The 19,526-nt window shown below is 44.2% G+C and overlaps 1 protein-coding gene and 1 pseudogene across 2 annotated transcripts; one reads left to right on the top strand and one right to left on the bottom strand.

Annotated features, from left to right (window-relative positions):
* The first annotated feature begins 3,000 nt into the window (after positions 1–3,000).
* On the top strand, positions 3,001–18,377 carry F2RL1 (F2R like trypsin receptor 1). The gene is made up of 2 exons (XM_079785166.1): positions 3,001–3,133; positions 14,687–18,377. The coding sequence occupies exons 1-2, from the start codon at positions 3,052–3,054 to the stop codon at positions 15,796–15,798; spliced, it is 1,194 nt and encodes a 397-aa protein (XP_079641292.1). The 5' UTR covers positions 3,001–3,051; the 3' UTR covers positions 15,799–18,377.
* LOC307109901 (mitochondrial import inner membrane translocase subunit TIM14-like) lies at positions 10,022–11,297 on the bottom strand (annotated as a pseudogene). Its single transcript has 3 exons — positions 11,205–11,297; positions 10,287–10,559; positions 10,022–10,117 (listed from the first exon to the last, which is right to left on the bottom strand). The product of its transcript is annotated as a mitochondrial import inner membrane translocase subunit TIM14-like (transcript).
* Positions 18,378–19,526: the final 1,149 nt, after the last annotated feature.

The raw sequence follows: 19,526 nt of genomic DNA, 5'->3' as shown, positions 1-19,526 counted from the left end.
TGGAAGCCGGGATAGCTGGAATTGCCTGTGGTTATTCTGCTGTGCAGCTCAACAGAGGCATACAAAATCCCAAGCCTGTCAGGGCAAAGGAGTCATCAGCATCTAAAGAATAAATTTATAGTCCCAAACTCACAGTAAATCATCTGCATGGATGTAGTTCATCTGGTCAGGCTGCTGGGTTATAGTCATTCTTGAGATAATTAATTCATAGCATTGTTAAAAAAAAAAAGTATTTTCTTGGGAACTTTGATGATTCAGAGCATATAAGATACTAGTGAAAATTTCAGTCCAAAACAGCTGGGTCTTGATGCATTGTTTTCTGAAAAGAGGAAGATTCTCCTTTGAAGGAGTCATTTTATAGTAGGTACCCTTTTTTTAAAATCCAAACCTGAGGATATGTTTTTATTGATTTGAGAGAGAGAGAGAGAGAGAGAGAGAGAGAGAGAGAGAGAGAGAGAGAGAGAGAGAGAGAGAGAGAGAGAGAGAGAGAGAGGAGCTTTGATGTGAGAAACATCTATCAGTTGCCTTCCTTAGTGCCACTAAAGGGATCAAACCCATAATCTTTTTGGTGTACAGAACAATGCTCCAACCAACTGAGCCACCCAGCCAGGGTTATAGTAGGTACCATTTCCCTTGAGTATTTACTTATATACCAGGAATAATGCTAAGAAGCACTTTATGGACATTTAGAAAACATGAATCCTTATAACCACCCTACAGGAAAAGTACTGTGATTACCCCCTGATTTTATTTATTTATTTTTTCTTTATTGATTAAGGTATTACATATGTGTCCTTATCCCCCCATTCCCCTCCCTACCCCGCCCCCTCATACCCTCACCCTCCTGGTGTCTGTGTCCATTGGTTAGGCTTATATGCATGCATACAAGTCCTTTGGTTGATCTCTCCCCCTCACCCCCACCCTCCCCTACCTTCCCTCTGAGGTTTGATGGTCTGATTGATGCTTCTCTGTCTCTGGATCTGTTTTTGTTCATCAGTTTATGTTGTTCATTATATTCTACAAATGAGTGAGGTCATTTGATATTTATCTTTCTCTGATTTTAGATGTAATAGTAATAGATTACAGATGATGAAATGAAGGCTTGTAAAGATTGAGGGGACCTCACAGGGATTGTCTGCCCTACTTTGGGACCCTCAGGAGTAAACTGACCCCCATCAGAACTGTCTCCTGGACAGGATGGGGAAGTCTCGGTGCTGCTTCTAGAAGTTAACTTTTCCTAGGAGGAAGAGAGCGTAGGCTGATGCACAACCCCAGTGTGTAGGTAAGAGATCTAAAGCACAGAGAGGTTAAGAAATTTCTCCAAGGTCGCACAGATGTTAGTACGGGGAGAAGCCAGAATTTGCCCACAGGGTAACATGATTCCAAAAGGCTAAGCCATTCCCACATTCCCAAAAGAACTCACTTGAGATAAAGCAATGAGAGATTCCTAAGATACGGGACCAGTGAAAGGCAGCCACTGGCTCTCTCGCTCACTGGGCAGCTTTCCCTGGCCGTTCTGGTCTGTGTGAGTTGGGAGGCAGCCCATTTCTGTTATTCAGGGAGCAATTACACCCTCGTGGCAAGTTCAAGGCCAGTTGCTTTTCTTCCTTTACAACTATTTATCTCCCTCCTCTTGTGAGCTCCTATGTCCAGGCAATGGGAAGAGGTAGAATGTGAGTGGAGAGTAAGATGTTACCAATACAATGAAGGCCCTGTGCACCCATCACCAGTCTCACACTCCTTCTCTCCCCACCTCCTCTATCTGCTTTCATACTTGTTTGGACTATGGGATCCCCATGTGAAAGAGACTGTGGTGGAAGCATTTACAGTGCAGTGATTCGAAGAATCGAGTGGCAGGCATAGACTAGAGTTTGAGAGTGACGGACATTTACAGCCTGTGTCTATAAACTGTGTAACGGTGGGCAACCTTATCCAGCCTTTCTAAACTCCATTCTCCTTGTCTGTAAACTTGGAATAGTAATCGTGTTTATGTTATCGGTTGTTGTGGGGGTGAAACGAGGCAGGGCAGTGAAATCACTGGCACTTGGCATTCAGAGGAGCTGACCCTCCAGGGCCCAGAGGATGCTTTCTTCCTCCGAGGCTCCTGTGGAGAATTCACCTGCCGCTGGGACCAGAGGTCCAGGGCCATCATGGCCCTCATCCTGTGTCCTCGCCATTGCTAGGCAAAGGGATTCTTGTTGTGCATAAGATTTAAATAATGCGCCTATTTAAGAAATGTTGACAAATAAAGTAGTTGTGCCGAGTGTTTTCTCTTCCTCCACCTCATGGATGAGAAAACCGCCTTGACGAAGGTGAAGAGGTCTGTTGGGGTCACAGCTAGTAACAGCAGAGCGGAAACCTCTCCCCAGATCTCTGACCCCTGCGGCTGGGAACGCTTCCTGCTCCCTTTCCCGGGTGTCCACAGCGCCCTATCTTGTCTCCCCAGATTGAAACTCACTCCTCATCCAAAGGGGCCCCTCCCCTGGGGAGCCTCTACCAATGACCGACGGACGATCGGTGCCGTGAGCTCGGGTCTAGGCTTTTAGCCACCAGAGAGTGGAGGGAGGGAAACGGAAGGCGCGGGTTCCTCCGGAGTAATTAAAGGTGAAAGGTAGTCTTGGGCGTGGCCCAGGCCCGGAGGAAGCCTGGTCCCAGCGTTCCTGTCATTTGCATTCCAGGGAGGCTACTTCACTGGGCCATCCCGGCCCGCGGGCGCCGCTGGCAGTGCCTGCAACCGCGGCTCCGCACCTGGAGCCGGGAGCGCGCGGGCGCGTGGGGGCGGGGGCGGGCGCGGGCGCGGGCGGGGGAGTAATCGCGGCCAGGTGCTTCGGAGCGAGGCCCGGGAGGGGCGGGCCCAGGGGCGGGGCCTCCCGCAGGTGCAGCGAGCGGCTCAGGTTTCACTGAAACTTCCCGGCCCCGGGGAGGAGCGCAGAGGCTCCGGGTAGGGGCCGGGGAGAGGGCGGCCTTTTCTCCGAGCGGCGAGTGGAGGTCTGCGTTTCGGAGTCAGTGGTGGCGAGTTCCCGTCCGCCCCGCGACGGGCCTGCCGGGAGGATGCGGAGCCGCAGCGCCGCGTGGCTGCTGGGGGGCACCATCCTGCTGGCGGCCTCGGCCTCCTGCAATTACACCAGCCCAGGTGAGAAACTGGGCGGAGGAGGGCCCGAGCCGCTGAGGGGCCGGGTCCCGGGCAGAGGGTGGAAGGGGGGCAGGTGCGCGAAGGGTGTCCCGCTACCTCCAGCCACCTCCCCGGCACCGCGCAGCCTCCTCTCGGCGGCTTCGATGGGGAACCCCAGCGCCCGGAGAGCAACCGAAGAACGGGACCACCCGGAGAGGCCGGAGCGGGCGGGGAAGGGGGGCAGGGAGGGAACGGAGTGCCCGAGTCTAAAGGGTACCCAGCGGGCTCAGCCTCCCTCCCCACGGGCTGGCTGCTTGGCAAACACGAAGTCACTAGGGAGCGTTTCGCACACCCTGGCGACCTCCTCCGGGCGGTCCCAGGGGACCCCGGAGTGAGCTAGCTGGTGGCTCGGGGTGGGGTGGGGTGCGTGGGAGCCCGCGGCCTGGAACCTCCCGCTTCTCTTTTTTTGCAACCCCTTCAGCCTTTGGAGCTCCCTCTTTGGGATCGCCCGTGGCGTTCAGACCCAGCGGGGCCCGCAGCTGCTCTGGCCCGACGGCCGGCCCGGATAGGCCGGGCTCCGCTTCAAGTGTGTTAGGCCAGTTGGGGGTCACGCAGATTGACGAATGGAGCTCCTTAAACCTACCTGCATCCGACGAGGTGAACGTAGGGCGCTGGCTTTCCCGGCCCTTCCAGGCCACACGGAACGTACACCGGCCGCCACGCGGGACGGAGGCTGCGAGCCCCAGGAAACAGCACGAGAGCCCGCTGGGCTGGTGCTCAGGTGCCAAACTGTTCGCGGCTGCCCGGTTCCGCGACGGTGCTGCCCCGGTGTGCTGCAGGGATCCTGCTGGGGGTGGAATCGCCCAGGGCCAGTGGTCGGCAAACTCATTAGTCAACAGAGCCAAAGATCAACAGTACAACGATTGAAATTTCTTTTGAGAGCCAAATTTTTTAAACTTCTTCTAACGCCACTTCTTCAACATAGACTCGCCCAGGCCGTGGTATTTTGTGGAAGAGCCACACTCAAGGGGCCAAAGAGCCGCATGTGGCTCGCGAACCGCAGTTTGCCGACCACTGTGCTGAGCCGGCCTCTGATGCTTGGCCTGAGATCCGCCTCTGTGATGTAACCGACCCCCCGCAGTCTGAGGCTGCCAGGGTAGCCTTCAGTGCGAGGTGTTGATTTCCCTGGGGAATTTGTAGGCCTGCTGTAAAAGGCAGTTTCTCACCTTTATCCTTTTTGTAAAGACATTGTAAAAGAGCAGATCACTGTGAATTTGAATTAGATTGAAGGACGTGATTATTTTACCTCTGGAGTTACAGAAAAGCATATTATGGTGTATTCTTGAAAAGAATGGTGTATTTTTGAAAAGCATGGTGTATTCTTGAAAACTGCACCAACTGTATACATTTTATTGTCAGCATTTATTCATTTCCAGAAAGTAAATGAAAGTGTGCAAACATTTTGGAAACAAAGTGGTGCAGGTGATCCAGTGCTTTTATGATTCAGACAGTTGCTATAGGAAGCTTGCTCTGAGTATTGGTTTGTTCTTGTTTACAAAGTGACTGGGCTGGGACTGGGGGATTCCTGGTGTATAAGATGAACTTAATGTAACAGCAACAAAGTCAAGTTACTTGTTAACCAGAACTATTTAATATTGCACTTTCGGTGTTTTCTTTTTCAGATGCATACTTTTATTCCGTTGCAGGGTAACTTTCCTCCCTACTTGAGACCAATTTGATTTTGATTAATAGAGCATCACTAATGTTTTTCTGGCCCTCAGCCCACACTTTTGCTCATCCCCTTTTATTATTATTATTGTTATTTTTTTAAAAAATACATCTCCATTGACTTCAGAGAGGAAGGGAGAGGGAGAGAGACAGAAACATCAATGATGAGAGAGATTTATTCATTGGCTGCCTCCTGCATGTCCCCCACTGGGGCATGTGCCCTTGACTGGAATCAAACCCGGAACCCTTCAGTCTGCAGCCTGACGCTCTATCCACTGAAGCAAACTGGCCAGGGCTTGCTCATCTTCTTTTAGTTGACCCTTATGCTTGCTCCTCAGTTTGCTATAGGACAGATAACAGCTTTGATTTTCTTCCCACAGGCCTTACCCCAAAAGACTGTCTCATGGAAGGAAACTTGGCCCAGAGTACAACCTTCTCATTTTACAGATGTGGCCCACTGCGGGGGAGGGGAGTTAAGGAAAATACTCCATCAGGCTTCCCTTTTTTCCCTGTCACAGCAGCAATTGATAATTATTTGTGTAAATATGTTTAATCTGTCTCCCCACTGGACTGTGAACTCTTGGAGGCCAGGGGCCCTCTGGTCGTCTTCATTGCCATGGTCCAGCACAGTCATTACCTGAAGGACCTCAGGAAATAGTAAATGAGGAATGAAGTGAGGGGACTTTCCTGGAGTGACCTGGTGGGTTGATGGCAGTTGGGCATGTATATTGGTTTCTTTCAGGCATTTACTGCTTTTCTATATCACAAGCCTGGGAGGTCCCCTATGGTATAGTCCTGTGGTCGGCAAACTGTGGCTCGCGAGCCACATGCGGCTCTTTGGCCCCTTGACTGTGGCTCTTCCACAAAATACCATGGCCTGGGCGAGTCTATTTTGAAGAAGTGGCGTTAGAAGAAGTTTAAGTTTAAAAAATTTGGCTCTCAAAAGAAATTTCAATCGTTGTACTGTTGATATTTGGCTCTGTTGACTAATGAGTTTGCCGACCACTGGTATAGTCATTCTATTTTTTTTTTTTAATTTCTTTATTGATTAAGGTGTCACATATTTGTCCTCATCCCCCCATTCCCATCCCACACCCCTCCCCATGGATGCCCCAACCCCCTGTTGAACTTAAGCATTGGTTAGGCTCTTATGCATGCACACAAGACCTTTGGTTGATCTCTCCCTTCTCCCCCCACCCTCCCCTATCCTCCCTCTGAGGACCGATAGTCCGATCGGTGCCTCCTTGTTTCTGGTTCTGTTCTTGTTCATCAGTCCATGTTGTTCATCATTTCCCCTAGATGAGCGAAATCATGTGTCACTAGAGATGTACTTATAAGAATTGAATGTGCGACGGGCAATAATAGTTATGCTGACAGGCAAAAGATCAGTCTGTAGTGAGTTTCTTTCTGGACCAACAGTTCTTTTGAGACCCAATATCAATGTCCACCAGTTCCTTATGAGTACGTGTCGGCACTGACCCCTCAGCTCTGGATGGTGGACAAATGGTGGTAATGCAGGTCCGACTCCCTCTGGTTTGGTCTCGGCCGGACCCAGGGGGGGCACGGCTTCACCCGGACCCGGGACCCAGGCTCACCCGGATCCAGGGGCCCGCGGCCTCGCCCGGACCCGGGGCCCCAGGCTCACCCGGATCCAGGGGCCGGCGGCCTCGCCCGGACCCGGGGCCTATTTTTCTTTTGGAGACTGAAACTTCTGTTCTCTCTGCTATTGGTTCTTAATGATACAAGTAATATGTGATCACTGTAGACCAAAAAACAAGACAGATAAAAGGGAAAAGTTCACCCAAGTAACCGCTGTTCACATTTTGGTATATGTCCTTTCCCATGCTTTCATGCATCCATGCATAAAATATGTGTTCATACACATAGAAAATCTTTTCACACAAATCTGGGATTATATAAGTATCAGTAGCATGTCAGTGATATAAAACATTTTCAACGACTCTAAAATATGTTATAGGAGAATGTATCGTACTTTCATAATTGGTCCTCTGTTGCTAGACACGTGGGGTAATAAGAGAGAACGTGAAGATGGGATTTTAAATTTGTGTTGGTTTTCTAGCTTGCCTTGTGGTTACTAATTAACCTTGATAGGGGATGTTTTAGTGAAGTCTGTGTTTGACTTTCTTATGGTTTTATTAGCTGGGCAACTGTGGAGAGGAAAACCGTTTATCCTGAAAGAACACATAGGAATTTACTAAAGTGTACCTAGGAAGAGGTCCTCAGCAACTGAAGCTTGTGATTTTTCAGTTTCTGCTCCTAAAGGTTGGGAACAAAAGAAGATTTGGAGGTCGGCGATAGTAGGGGAAGGGATACAAGAGGAGAGTTAACACCAATAAAGTAGTTGTTTTATAACTTGGTTTAGTGGGGAGTGCGTAAAGTAAAAAACAAGTGCTTTGAAAGTTAAAAGTTTTATATGCATTTCCTCCCACAATTGTACAAATCAGAAGTGTTAATAAAAGTGAAAATCTCCCATCTCTCCCCTTTCCACAGACTACTTTATGCACAAATATATATTGTCATCCTATACATGTCATCCTATAATTTATTTATTTATTTAACCCAATACATCTATTCATGGTCAGTGTGTAGAAATCTGTTACACTTTTTTTAAAATCAAGTTTTTAATGAATAAATCTGAATTCTGTCAGTGATATATACATACCTAGGTCGTTTCCTTAGGTCAGAGTTGAAGCTAAATTCACCTTTAAATTTCAATTTTCCAAGCAGCTGAGCCACTAGCTCTCTGTATCTGACAGCCTTTCCTCCCAATGAGGTGAGTCTGTACTATAATGAAACGTGGGGTTTGGGGTGCAGACTTCTTCTTGAGGGTTCTTGTCCGACGAAGATGAAGAATAAATTTGTGAAAGTTTTCTTTAATAAAAATGTAGAAGTTTATTGGAAGCATATACAAACTCCATCTGGGCAGGGGTGTCCCCAAAGGGGACCCCTGGGAAGGGGCTCCCAAATAGGAAAAAGCTGTTCTCTCTCTTTCTAATGGGGAAAAAAAAAATCTGTCTTGCATTCCTTTGTCTCCAGTTTATATATGCTGCAGCTCTTTGAACCTGACCCTTTCTTTTTTTTTTTTAAATATATTTTATTGATTTTTTACAGAGAGGAAGAGAGAGGGATAGAGAGTTAGAAACATCGATCAGCTGCCTCTTGCACACCCCCTACTGGGGATGTGCCCGCAACCAAGGTACATGCCCTTGACCGGAATCGAACCTGGGACCCTTGAGTCCGCAGGCCAACGCTCTATCCACTGAGCCAAACCGGTTTTGGCTGAACCTGACCCTTTCTAATTGGACTTGTCATTAATTTAGGACCCCTGTGCTTTCCTCATTGGTAATTTTGTTACATAGTATCAGTTTCAAAGGCCAAAGCCCTCATGGTGCCCCCTCTTTCTCTCCCCTTATCTTTCAACAGTAACAACCTCTGCTAATTCCATCATAATATTTATCACATTGTATTTAGTTACCAGTTCATCAGTTTCCCATTAGATTGGGGTTCCTTCAGAGCAGAGATTGTCATGTTCACTTTGCCTTGTAGTAGGTTCCAAATTATTTGTTACATGAATAATGAACAACATTTCTATTCAAATGGTATGTATTTATTCATAATTACAGTATTGAGCATTAATTTCCAAATATTCTATAATCTGATTTATTTTTTTTTTAAATTACATTTATTGGGATGACATTGGTTAACATGAACATACAGGTTTCAGGTGTGTGTTTCTATGTTACAAGATCTGTATATTGCACCATGTGCAACGAAGTCCAATCTTCTCCTGTCCCGATATTTTAGGGCCCCCTCATCCCCCACCCCTTCCCTCTGGCAACCACCACACGGCTGTTTGTGTTCATGAGTTTTAGTTTTATATCCCACATATGAGTGAAATCATCTTAGCTTTTTCTGGCTGACTTATTTCACTTAGCATAATGTTCTCAAGGTCCATCCATGTTGTTGCAAATGGCGCTATTTTGTCCTTTCTTATGTCTGAGTAGTATTCCATTGTGTGCCTGTACCACATCTTTATCCAGTCTTGTATCTCAGGACACTTTGGTTGTTTCCTGTCTTAGCCACCGTGAATAATGTTGTATTGAACATAGGGGTGCATATATCTTTGCAGATAAATGATTTTGAGATTTTTGGGTATATACCCAGGAGAGGAATTGCTGGGTCGTATGGTAGCTCTATTCTCAATTTTTTGAGGAATTGCCATAGTGGCTGTACCAGTCTACATTCCCACCAGCAGTGGATGAGGGTTCCCTTTTTTCCCCACAACCTCTCCAACACTTACTATTGCTTGTCTTGTTGATAATGGCCACTCTAACAGGTGTGAGGTGGTATCTCATTGTACTTTTGATTTGCATTTCCCTAATTGCCAGTGAGGTTGAACATCTTTTCATATACCTGTTGGCTGTTCGTATGTCTTCTTGGGAGAGGTGTATTTTCAGGTCCTCTGCCCACTTTTTGATTGGGTTGTTTGTTTGTTTAGTGTTGAGTTTTATGAGTTCTTTATATATTTGGAAATTCAACCTTTGTGGGAGCTACTGTTTGCAAATATCATCTCCCATCTGGTTGCCTGTCTCTCTGTTTTGTTGGCAGTTTCTTTTGCTGTGCAGAAGCTTTTTAGTTTGGTATAGTCCCATTCACTTATTTTTGTCTTTACTTCCCTTACCTTTGGGGTCAAGTTCATAAAATGTTCTCTACAAACAAGGTCCATAAGTTTGGTACCTATATTTTCTTCTATGTAACTTATTGTTTTGGGTCTTATATTTAGGTTTTTGATCCATTTTGAATTAATTTTTGTACATGGGGACAAACTGTAATCCAGTTTCATTCGTTTGCATGAAAACCAACATACTGGCTTTCCAGGTTTCCAAGCACCATCTATTGAAGTGACTATCTTTAATCCATTGTGTGTTTCTGTCTCCTTTGTAAAAAATTATCTGTCCATATACATGTGGTTTTATAGCTGGGCTCTCTATTTCTATAATCTGATTTAAAATCCTCAAATTTAAACAAGAAACTAATCCAAGGCTTTGATTTAGTTTGTGCTAACTTATTTTTTAAATTTATAACTCCGAGGCATTTTATTATAAAAAGCTGATCCTCATTCATAAACTAAGTTAAAATTCATCATACATTTACTTCAATTTATTTTTTTGCTTGACTTTCCATAATCTTTAGCTTCATTGAGTTTGGCTGCTATATTAGGAGATCTTCCCTTGTCTTGGTGGTTTGAAAGCATAATTCATAGTTGACGCTGGCCCAGTAGCTAAGTTGGTTAGAGCTTCATCCCAATACGCCAAGGTTGCTGGTTCCATCTCAGGGCACATATAAGAAGCAACCAATGAATACATAAATAAGTGGAACAGCAACTCTCCCCCCACCCCCCTCAAACAAACAAATAAATGCATACTATGTCCATGAGCATCTCTTATTTTTCCTTTATTGACAGTAGGGCTTACACCTAGCATTAACTCTGCTTCCCGTTTTGTCATTGTGGCTCAAACCCACCACTGTAACAACCCCCACTGAAGGCAGATTTTGGTAGACTTTGAAAAACTTGTTTGACTTGAGGCTCCGCATGCTTCCTGGCTTGCAAAACAAAGTGGCTTGCAAATCCTGCACCAGCAATGGTCAGTGCAACTGCTACCCTTGTACTGGCCCTGGTTCCGGCTCCACTGGGCTCCTACCTCCACTGAGGGCGTGGTTCATCCAGCTCAGAGGCCGCAGCCACCAACACCACACCTCTACCTGAAAGCAGCGTGGCCAATGCCCGCTGGGACAAACGTACAGACACAGGTGCCCAGGAAACATAGCAGTGGTGGCCTATCCACCCTTTTATAGGGAGAGTATTATTCATTGTGTAAATGTCGTCAGTTATTGAACTGCAGTCATGCTCCTCTTAATGATGGGGATACTTTCTGAGAAATGTAATGGTCACCAGGCCATTATGTTGTTTGCACGTCATAGAGGGCACTTGCACAAACCTAGATTGCATAGCCTACTGCACACCGAGGCTATCTGATATAGACTGTTGCTTCTAGACTACCAGCCTATGCAGCGTGTCACTGTACAAAACAACATGAGATTAAATCAACCACAAGAGAAAATGATGCAATCAAGGGACACAGTATAAGGCTGCCGCTGGTGTGACGCAGCGTAGTGTCTTACGCAGTAAAATAACAAAAAGTGTAGTATAGTAAAGACACAAACTAGTAACATATTGGTTTGTTACCATTATCAAGTATTATGTTCTGTACCTAATTGTATGTGCTGTACTTTTATACGACTGGCAGTGCAGTAGGTTTTTTACACCAACATCACCACAAACGTGAGCAATGTGTTGCACTATGACGTCATTCGGTGTTCGGAATCTTTCAGCCGTATTACAATCTGTGGGACCACCGTCTTTTATGTGGTTCATCTTTGACTGAATTGCTGCTATATACCATAGTCCCTTTTTTGATGGATGTCAAGACTAACATTTTTGTTTTACCGTGATAAACAAGACTCCAGTAAATAGTCTCCTATATACAGTATTTTTGTGCACTTTAGTTAGTATACATGCAGGACAAATTCCTAGGTCATAGGGCAAGCACACTTTAAATTTTGACATGTTTTGCCAAATTGCCCTCCAAAAAGATTTCACCAGTTTGCACTCCTTTGAAAAAGAAACCCAACAATATGGAGAGGTGTGGAGTAAAAAAAAAAGAAAATTGTGCCTTCCCCAGCCATTTTAGCCCCAGACATAGAGTTTGGGTATCCTTCTCAACTTCAGATTTTGCAAATAGATTATAATTTTGTTATACAGATGGAAGTATGTTCTGCCAGTGCTTTTTTCAATGGACAGTATACGGTGGCTCTGTTTTCAGTATTTATTGGATAGTGTCTACTGTTAAAGCTGAGGAAGGCTGGGGATATGGCAAGTGAGGACTGGGGGCTAGTGCGCATTGTGCGTTTCCTGCTTGTTTGTCAATGAGGTGGAGGCGCCGCCCTGGGCACCAGTGGGAGTGTGTCCTTACATACTTGGGCAGGTACTGTTGATTACAGCTCCCAAATGAGGTGCTTTTGTAGCCAGCTACTTTAAGTGTGTTTAAACTTCATGTGTGCATTTATTTAATTTCTAATCCACTCTCTGACTTGAAGTGATTTTATCTGGTTTACAGGTGGATCATATGGTCGAGAGCTGGGATAGCATCAGTTCTAGATAAGAGTTTGGTGAATGGTATAGGGCAGCGATTTTCAACCTTTTTTATCTCATGGCACACATAAAGTAAAATTACTGAAATTCTGTGGGACACCAAAAAATATATATTTGTCAATCTGACAAAAAAAATAGGTGTAATTTTGATTCATTCACCCCAGATGCCTATTGTAGTGTTGGTTGTTATTTTTTTTTTTAAGTTTGACAATCTAAGGGAAAAGAGGTCAGTGCTCTAGATTAAATAGTCAGGTATTGTATGTTTTAAAAATTCTTGCAGCACACCGGTTGAAAATCGGCTGGTGTAGGACACTGTACAGGGTAAAATCCTGCACACTTTGCTGACAGGGCTTCAGCGACATTTGAGCTGCATCTCAACATTTACTGGTGTTATAGCTTCAAACATATGCCCAACCAACTAAGCCACATCAGCCAATGCCTCAGAGTCTCCTTGTTTCCACTTTCTTCTCTCTCTCAAAATCTTAAAAAAAAAAAAAAAAGAATCTGAGGATTCTGATGATGACATGGGCTTTGGTCTTTTTAAAAATTATTATTATTTATTGATTTGAGAGAGAGAGAAAGAGAAACATCAATTTGTTGTTCCACTTAATTTGCATTCATTGGTTGCTTCTTGTATGTGCCCTGACCAGGATTGAACCCACAATCTTGGCGTATTGGGATAATGCTCTAATCAACTGAACTGCCAGGGTAAGGCTGGTCTTTGGACTAAAGCTCTTTTGTAATACGTTCAATAAAAAGCTGAAGTCTGGAAAAAAAAAAAAAAGAAGAAAAGTCAGCATTTACCGGTAGTAGGTAGTTTATTTTGTAGAGCTGTAATCCTGTAACCCCCTGCTGCTGTCACAATTGGTCATTCTGTTTTAACTGGTTTTGAAAAACACATAAGTGGTTCATGAAATTAATGTAGAGGGTGGTGACTGGCTTTTTATAAGGATGGACTAGAACACAATAAAAAGTATGAGTGTTCCCTGCATAAATGAGGGTAATAATTATTTTGTGAAACTTTTCTTTCTATTACAGATTTGGTATTGGAAGTAGGTTACCATACAGAGTATGTTTCTTACTATGGGCAATAGTCAAGTATATAAAGAACACTGTAATATGTAGGATTATTATTTTTATTTAAAAATCATGTTCTTTTAAAAAATTATAAAAGAATTTGGAACAAGACATAGGTCTATCCTAAGTATATTAGTTTCCTGTGCCATAACAAATTGCCAAAAAAAAAAAAAAATGGTGGCTTAACCAAGAGAAATTTATTCTGTCACCGTTGTGGCGGCCAGAAGTCTGAAATCAAGGTCTTGTCTCTCTGAAGGTTCCAAGGGGAGAATCCGGTCCTTGCCTCCTCTAGCTTCCGGTGGCTGTTGGTGTTCCTTGGCATCACTGCGATCTCTGCCTCTCTTTTCACGCCTCTTTCCTCTCTTCTCTATTTTCTCTCTTAAATATCTCATTGCCTTTCTCTTATAAAGACACTTGCCATTGGATTTGGGGTCACCTGGATAATCCAGGATGATCTCATATTAAGATCCTTCATTACATCCACACAGACCCTTTTTCTCAGTGAGGCAGTGACCACAGAGTCTAGGGATTAGGACATGGACATACCTTTTGAGGGCCACCTTTCAACATGCTATATACTAAGTGAAAAGTGAAGTACTGATCTCTACACCTTCTAACCCTCCACCCAGGCCAACCACTCATCCTGCTGAACCTGGGTGCAGAGCTAGAAGAAAAAGTGATGACCAAGCATGAAAATGATCAGATAAACTAGGGAGTAGGTTTAATGTCCTCCCTGGTGTACTTTGCCCTGTTTCCTCTGCAGGGTGCAAGGCCTGCTCCCCCTCAGAATTAAAACAAGGTTGTGCAGTGTCCTCAAACTGTCCTTCATTTTCTTCTGCAGGTCCCTGAACACGTAGTTGAGGCAGGTTGTAGGCTGAATATATCATTCATTCGTTTGTGGTTTCTAAAGTTTAACTCATGATATGGGGAGGAGTAAGCTGTTAAAGCTCGCCATGTTTCTTGCTTGAAATTCAGAACACATATTTGTCTTTGGTGCACCCACCTGTCCAGTCACCTTGACGCCAGAAAGCTTGCCTGCCAGTGGCTAAGGTCTCCAGGAGGCCCACACCGAAGGGGGTGGGGGAATCCCTGTCTTGCCTGAGGCTGTCCTTGTGGGTGAGCGGGAATGTCCCTTCTGCTCCCGGGAATCTCCCTGTGTGGTGCTTTGGCCTAAGGAATGATTGATAGGCCAGGCTGGATCCTGTCTCAGCCAGAGTGAGATGGCCTTTACAAGAACAGTTAGGGAGAGTTTTGTAAAAATAAATTGAATACTGTCAGTTCTATCGAGATTCATAGAAATCAATGTTCTATTCCACACATACTCCACAACCCTCTGATTGAGAAAATTTCACTGTATAAACAAAAAAACCAGGCAACAGAAATCCCACTAATCCAATCACCCAAAGAAAGCCGCTTTAGCATCCTGTGTACTCCTTCTGTCTTTATCTGCAGTGCTTTTACTTGCGCATACCAGCCTGACTGCTGAAACGTTGATTTCTGGAATGACCCTTGTCTGCCTTGCCTTTCTTGTACAGGAGCCAATAAATCCTCTAAAGGAAGAAGCATCATTGGTAGAATTGTTGACTCATCTCCAATCCCTGGGAAAGGCGTTCCCGTGGCGCCAGGCCTTTCTGTGGATGAGATTTCTGCCTCCCTCCTGACTGGAAAGCTGACTACTGTCTTTCTTCCGATTGTCTACACGGTTGTGTTTGTGGTTGGTTTGCCGAGCAATGGCATGGCCCTGTGGATCTTCCTTTTCCGAACGAAGAAGAAGCACCCTGCCGTGGTTTACATGGCCAACCTGGCCTTGGCAGACCTCCTCTCTATCATCTGGTTCCCTGTGAAGATTGCCTATCATATACATGGCAACAACTGGACTTATGGGGAACCTCTTTGCAAGGTACTCATCGGTTTTTTCTATGGCAACATGTACTGCTCCATCCTCTTCATAACCTGCCTCAGCGTGCAAAGGTATTGGGTGATCGTGAACCCCATGGCGCACACCAGGAAGAACGCAAACATCGCCATCAGCATCTCCCTGGGAATATGGCTGCTGATTCTGCTGGTTACCATCCCCTTGTATCTCGTGAAGCAGACCAGTTACATCCCAGCCCTCAACATCACAACCTGCCATGATGTCTTACCTGAGGAGGTGTTGGTGGGGGATATGTTCAACTATTTCCTCTCTCTGGCCATCGGAGTCTTCCTGTTCCCAGCCATCCTCATGGCTTCTGCCTATGTGCTGATGATCAGAACGCTTCAATCCTCTGCCATCGATGAGAACTCAGGAAAGAGGAGGAAGAGAGCCATCAAACTGATTGTTACTGTGCTGGTCATGTACCTGATCTGCTTCACTCCCAGTAACATCCTGCTGGTAGTGCACTATTTCACCATTAAACACTGGGGCCAGAGCTCCGTCTACACCCTGTACATCGTCGCCCTCTGTCTCTCCACCCTCAACAGCTGCATCGACCCCTTTGTCTATTACTTTGTTTCAGAAGACTTTAGGAATCATGCAAAGAACGCTCTTCTTTGTCGAAGTGTCCGTAAGGTAAAGCGGATGCAAATATCCCTCACCTCAAAGAAATCCTCCAGGAAATCCAGCTCTTACTCTTCAAGTTCAACCACCATTAAAACCTCCTATTGAGTATTCCAGCTCCGAGGATGGAAGTTTTACGGGAAGCTTGGGAGCTTGCTTAACGTTATGGGGATGTTTCTGTTGTTTCCTAACCAAGAGGGTCTTCCCACGTACCACGTTGATGCAGTACCCTTCCGGATTGCTGGAAGCTTCCCTGTTGGCATGAAGAAAATCCACTACGTTAACATAAATGCCAGTTTCAGAATTTCTCTACTCAGATGCTCCCAGAATGGAACTTATAGACTTTTTAGAATGTGCCCCCCCAAAAAAAAACCACACACACAACAAACAGAAACCCAGTGACTTGCAAAAACTGGTTTTGGCATGAAGACTAAGTTCTTAGTGGAAACTACATTTCTTATACATCTGGGGTCAAGCACAGTCTTGTTAGGGCTTAAGAACCCTCAGGGATGATCTGTTGATTGAGTTGATGGAGGAAGAAACTTTTAAAGAGGTGAGGGAGCTGCCCAGAGTCAGGCTTATAACCAGAGGTGGCAAGCTAGGATTGGGCAGCAGCATCTGAATGGTCAGTGGGGTTCTTGTACCACTTCATCGAAGTCAGTGAGCTTCTTGTTTAAAAATGCAGGCTCTTCAGACTCAGGAATGAGAGCTCAGAATCTGGGAAACAGGCCCAGGAACCCATATGCTGACAAGCTTCTGCGCAAAGCTCAGGCACACCAGGTCTGAGACCCACGGGTCTGGCTGCTGCTGCTATTGGACAAAGGGGCCTGGTAGTTTTTAAAAAGAGAAGCAGATTGCTTTGTGTCCCTTTTATGTTCAGCTTATAAGGAAATTGGTTTGTTGACTTACTGGGTCTTTCAATTTCTTTATTAATCTTGAGCTTTTATATGTATCATTATCATTTCGAGGAAAATGCAACAGGATTTTAAACTTGAAAATACAAATGTTGTATAACTTTTTACTGACTTCAGCGAAATCTTCAGGTAGCCTGAGTTTCACAACAAGGATCAGAATTTATCACTTAGTATTTTAAGAAATTATTGTTGGACTATTTATTGTCAGTTTTGTTCCCTTGTTATCAAATATGAAATTATAAAGCCTTCACCGGGTTTGAACCGCATCTGTTTGGAAAAAAAACTAAAATAGATGTGATTTGCAGTAATATATCTAAGGGGTGCTTGACTCCATACTGACTTTATACAACTTGTATTTGTGACTTTTTGAAATAATTATTTTATTGTATGATTTATAAATCACAGGACTATTTTTTGAAAATATTTTTATTGATTTCAGAGAGAAAGGGAGAGGGAGAGATATAGAAACATCAATGATGAGAATCATTGATCGGCTGCCTCCTGACCGCCCCCTACTGGGGATTGAGCCCACAACTTGGGCACGTGCCCTTGACTGGAATCAAACCTGGGACCCTTCAGTCCGGTGTGTGTGTGTGTGTGTGTGTGTGTGTGTGTGTGTGTGTGTGTGTGTGTTTGAGGGAAGGAATGTAAAAGGGCAAGCAACATCATTCTTCTAAGAAGAAATTATGCAAGGCTCACACCTTATTTTTACATAAAAAGGGCCATGCTGTATATATTGCTCTATGGTAGTTATTTTTCATTTACTTACAGTTCAGAATTCTTTCCATAGGTTGACCTTCATTTTTAAAGGATACAGACTAATGTTTTGACTATATTGTGATGTATTTAGTCATTTCCCTACCTTGGCTCCCCTCCCCCCACACCCCCATTAAAATGGTGCTGCATTGAACATCTGTGTGCAGATGTTTTTGATGTGTTCCTAGAAGTAGAATGGCCAGGTAAAAAGTTAGACACCTATTTAAATTTTAAATTTTGGTTACTCTTGCCAGATTGCCTTCAATAATTTATACTTCTACCAAAAAGTGCATTTGTGCCTGTTTCCTGAAATGCTCATTCACACTTGATTCATGAATCTTTTGAACTTTTACCAATCTGTTTTGAAGCAGCACAGCCTACTGGCTGAGAGTGCCAGTCCTGAGCTACCAGGCAGGGCTGAGTTCTGACTCTATCATTTCTTTATTTTTTTGTTACCATAGGGAAGGTACTTCTGTGCCTCAGTTTCCTCATTTGTAAAGTGAGGGTAATGTCTTTCTCACTGAGTTATTAGGATTAAACATTTTGCACATTTATGTAGTAATACATATTAGTAGCATTATTACTATTATTCCTCTGCTAATGAGATCTCATTTCTGATCTGCCCTCTTTCACGTCAGTGCCTGCCTTCTTGCTTCCTCTGCTTTGAGTCTCCTAGCAGGCTTGTGGGGTTGTCTCCATTTTACAGGTAAGAAAGCAAAAGATGGTGGACACCGAATAAAAGGGAACAGAAACAATTGGCTCACAGGCCCTGCAGGTGCTCTATGGAGGGATTCAGTGGAAACAATGTTTGGTATTTGCCATTTATTTATTAGTCATTTTCATAACACATGCTAAAAAACCCAAACTGAACAAAAATATGTAACTAAAACATTTTCTTCTTTGCTACCCATGCTCATTCTCATCTCCCAGAAGGATAATTTTTATAATTTGTTTGTACACAATATATGTATATTAACCCTTCAAATAAAAATGAATGTTAAAATAAGAATATGTGTATATAAATGTGTATATGTGCATATATATGTGTGTGTGTGTGTGTGTGTGTGTGTGTGTGTGTATATATATATATATATACCAAGTTCTTAATCAGTACAAATGGAATAGATCTTCCTCATTTTTTTAATATATTTTATTGATTTTTTACAGAGAGGAAGGGAGAGAGATAGTTAGAAACATCGATGAGAGAGAAACATCGATCAACTGCCTCCTGCACACCGCCTAATGGGGATGTGCACGCAACCAAGGTACATACCCTTGACCGGAATCGAACCTGGGACCTTTCAGTCTGCAGGCTGACACTCTATCCACTGAGCCAAACCGGTTTCAGCAGATCTTCCTCATTTTTAATGACTAGGTAGTATTCCATGTATGGGTAATCGTAATTTAATCATTGCCCCATTGAAGATGAAGTATTTTTCTTGGTTCCTTTTAACCAAGTTTTGAATCTACATTAAGACGTATAAAGGAAATAATTTGAGAAATACAGTCATAAGAATGTGTTTTGCTATAGCAAAAGCTTTTCAAGTTATAGTTGTTTCTTGTGCCTTTGGGAAGTGGTTCCTGAAGCCCTGGTCTACCTGAATTACACTCCATAGGGCCTACGGGAACTCTGGTTCTGGGCAGAGAAGTGCTGAGTGCAGTAGTCTTTGCTCCTGTGTTATCGGTCTTATTGTGTCTGATTTTTCTAAACCACCTCAAAGTTTGAATATTTAGCATTCCACAGGCTCCATTTACCAAGAGGGTTCTCTCAATTTTAAGGTAATGTGGATTTGCCTTCCATGGTGCAGGACACATTAGCTAAACTGACTTGATCGGAATTGGGTTACCGGCATTTTCTTGAATGTTATGATTGTTTGCAGCAGGAGTTTCAGACGTAATTAATTTCCCGGTTATCTCAATTTCATAAATCCTGAGGCTATAATCTCATCAGTATGCATAGTTCAGTGATTACATCTTTGTTCCTGAAACTTTAAGCCGTAGGAGGCTCATGAGGGGAGTGGAATGAATGTATCACCAAATCAAAGGTACAGTTTGTCACTGCGCCCCGGTCTCATTGATTAAAATTACCGGTTTGTGCTGCAGAGTTTGGATGTCTTAAAAGAGAACTCTCTGATCCCACACTAGTCAAAAGCATGCCTCTAGTTC

The sequence above is a fragment of the Cnephaeus nilssonii genome (genome assembly GCF_951640355.1).
Source record: "Cnephaeus nilssonii genome assembly, chromosome: 2".
NCBI lineage: Eukaryota > Metazoa > Chordata > Mammalia > Chiroptera > Vespertilionidae > Cnephaeus > Cnephaeus nilssonii.
Note: the sequence above shows the minus strand (reverse complement) of the source record. Positions and strands in the feature narration are given on the sequence as shown.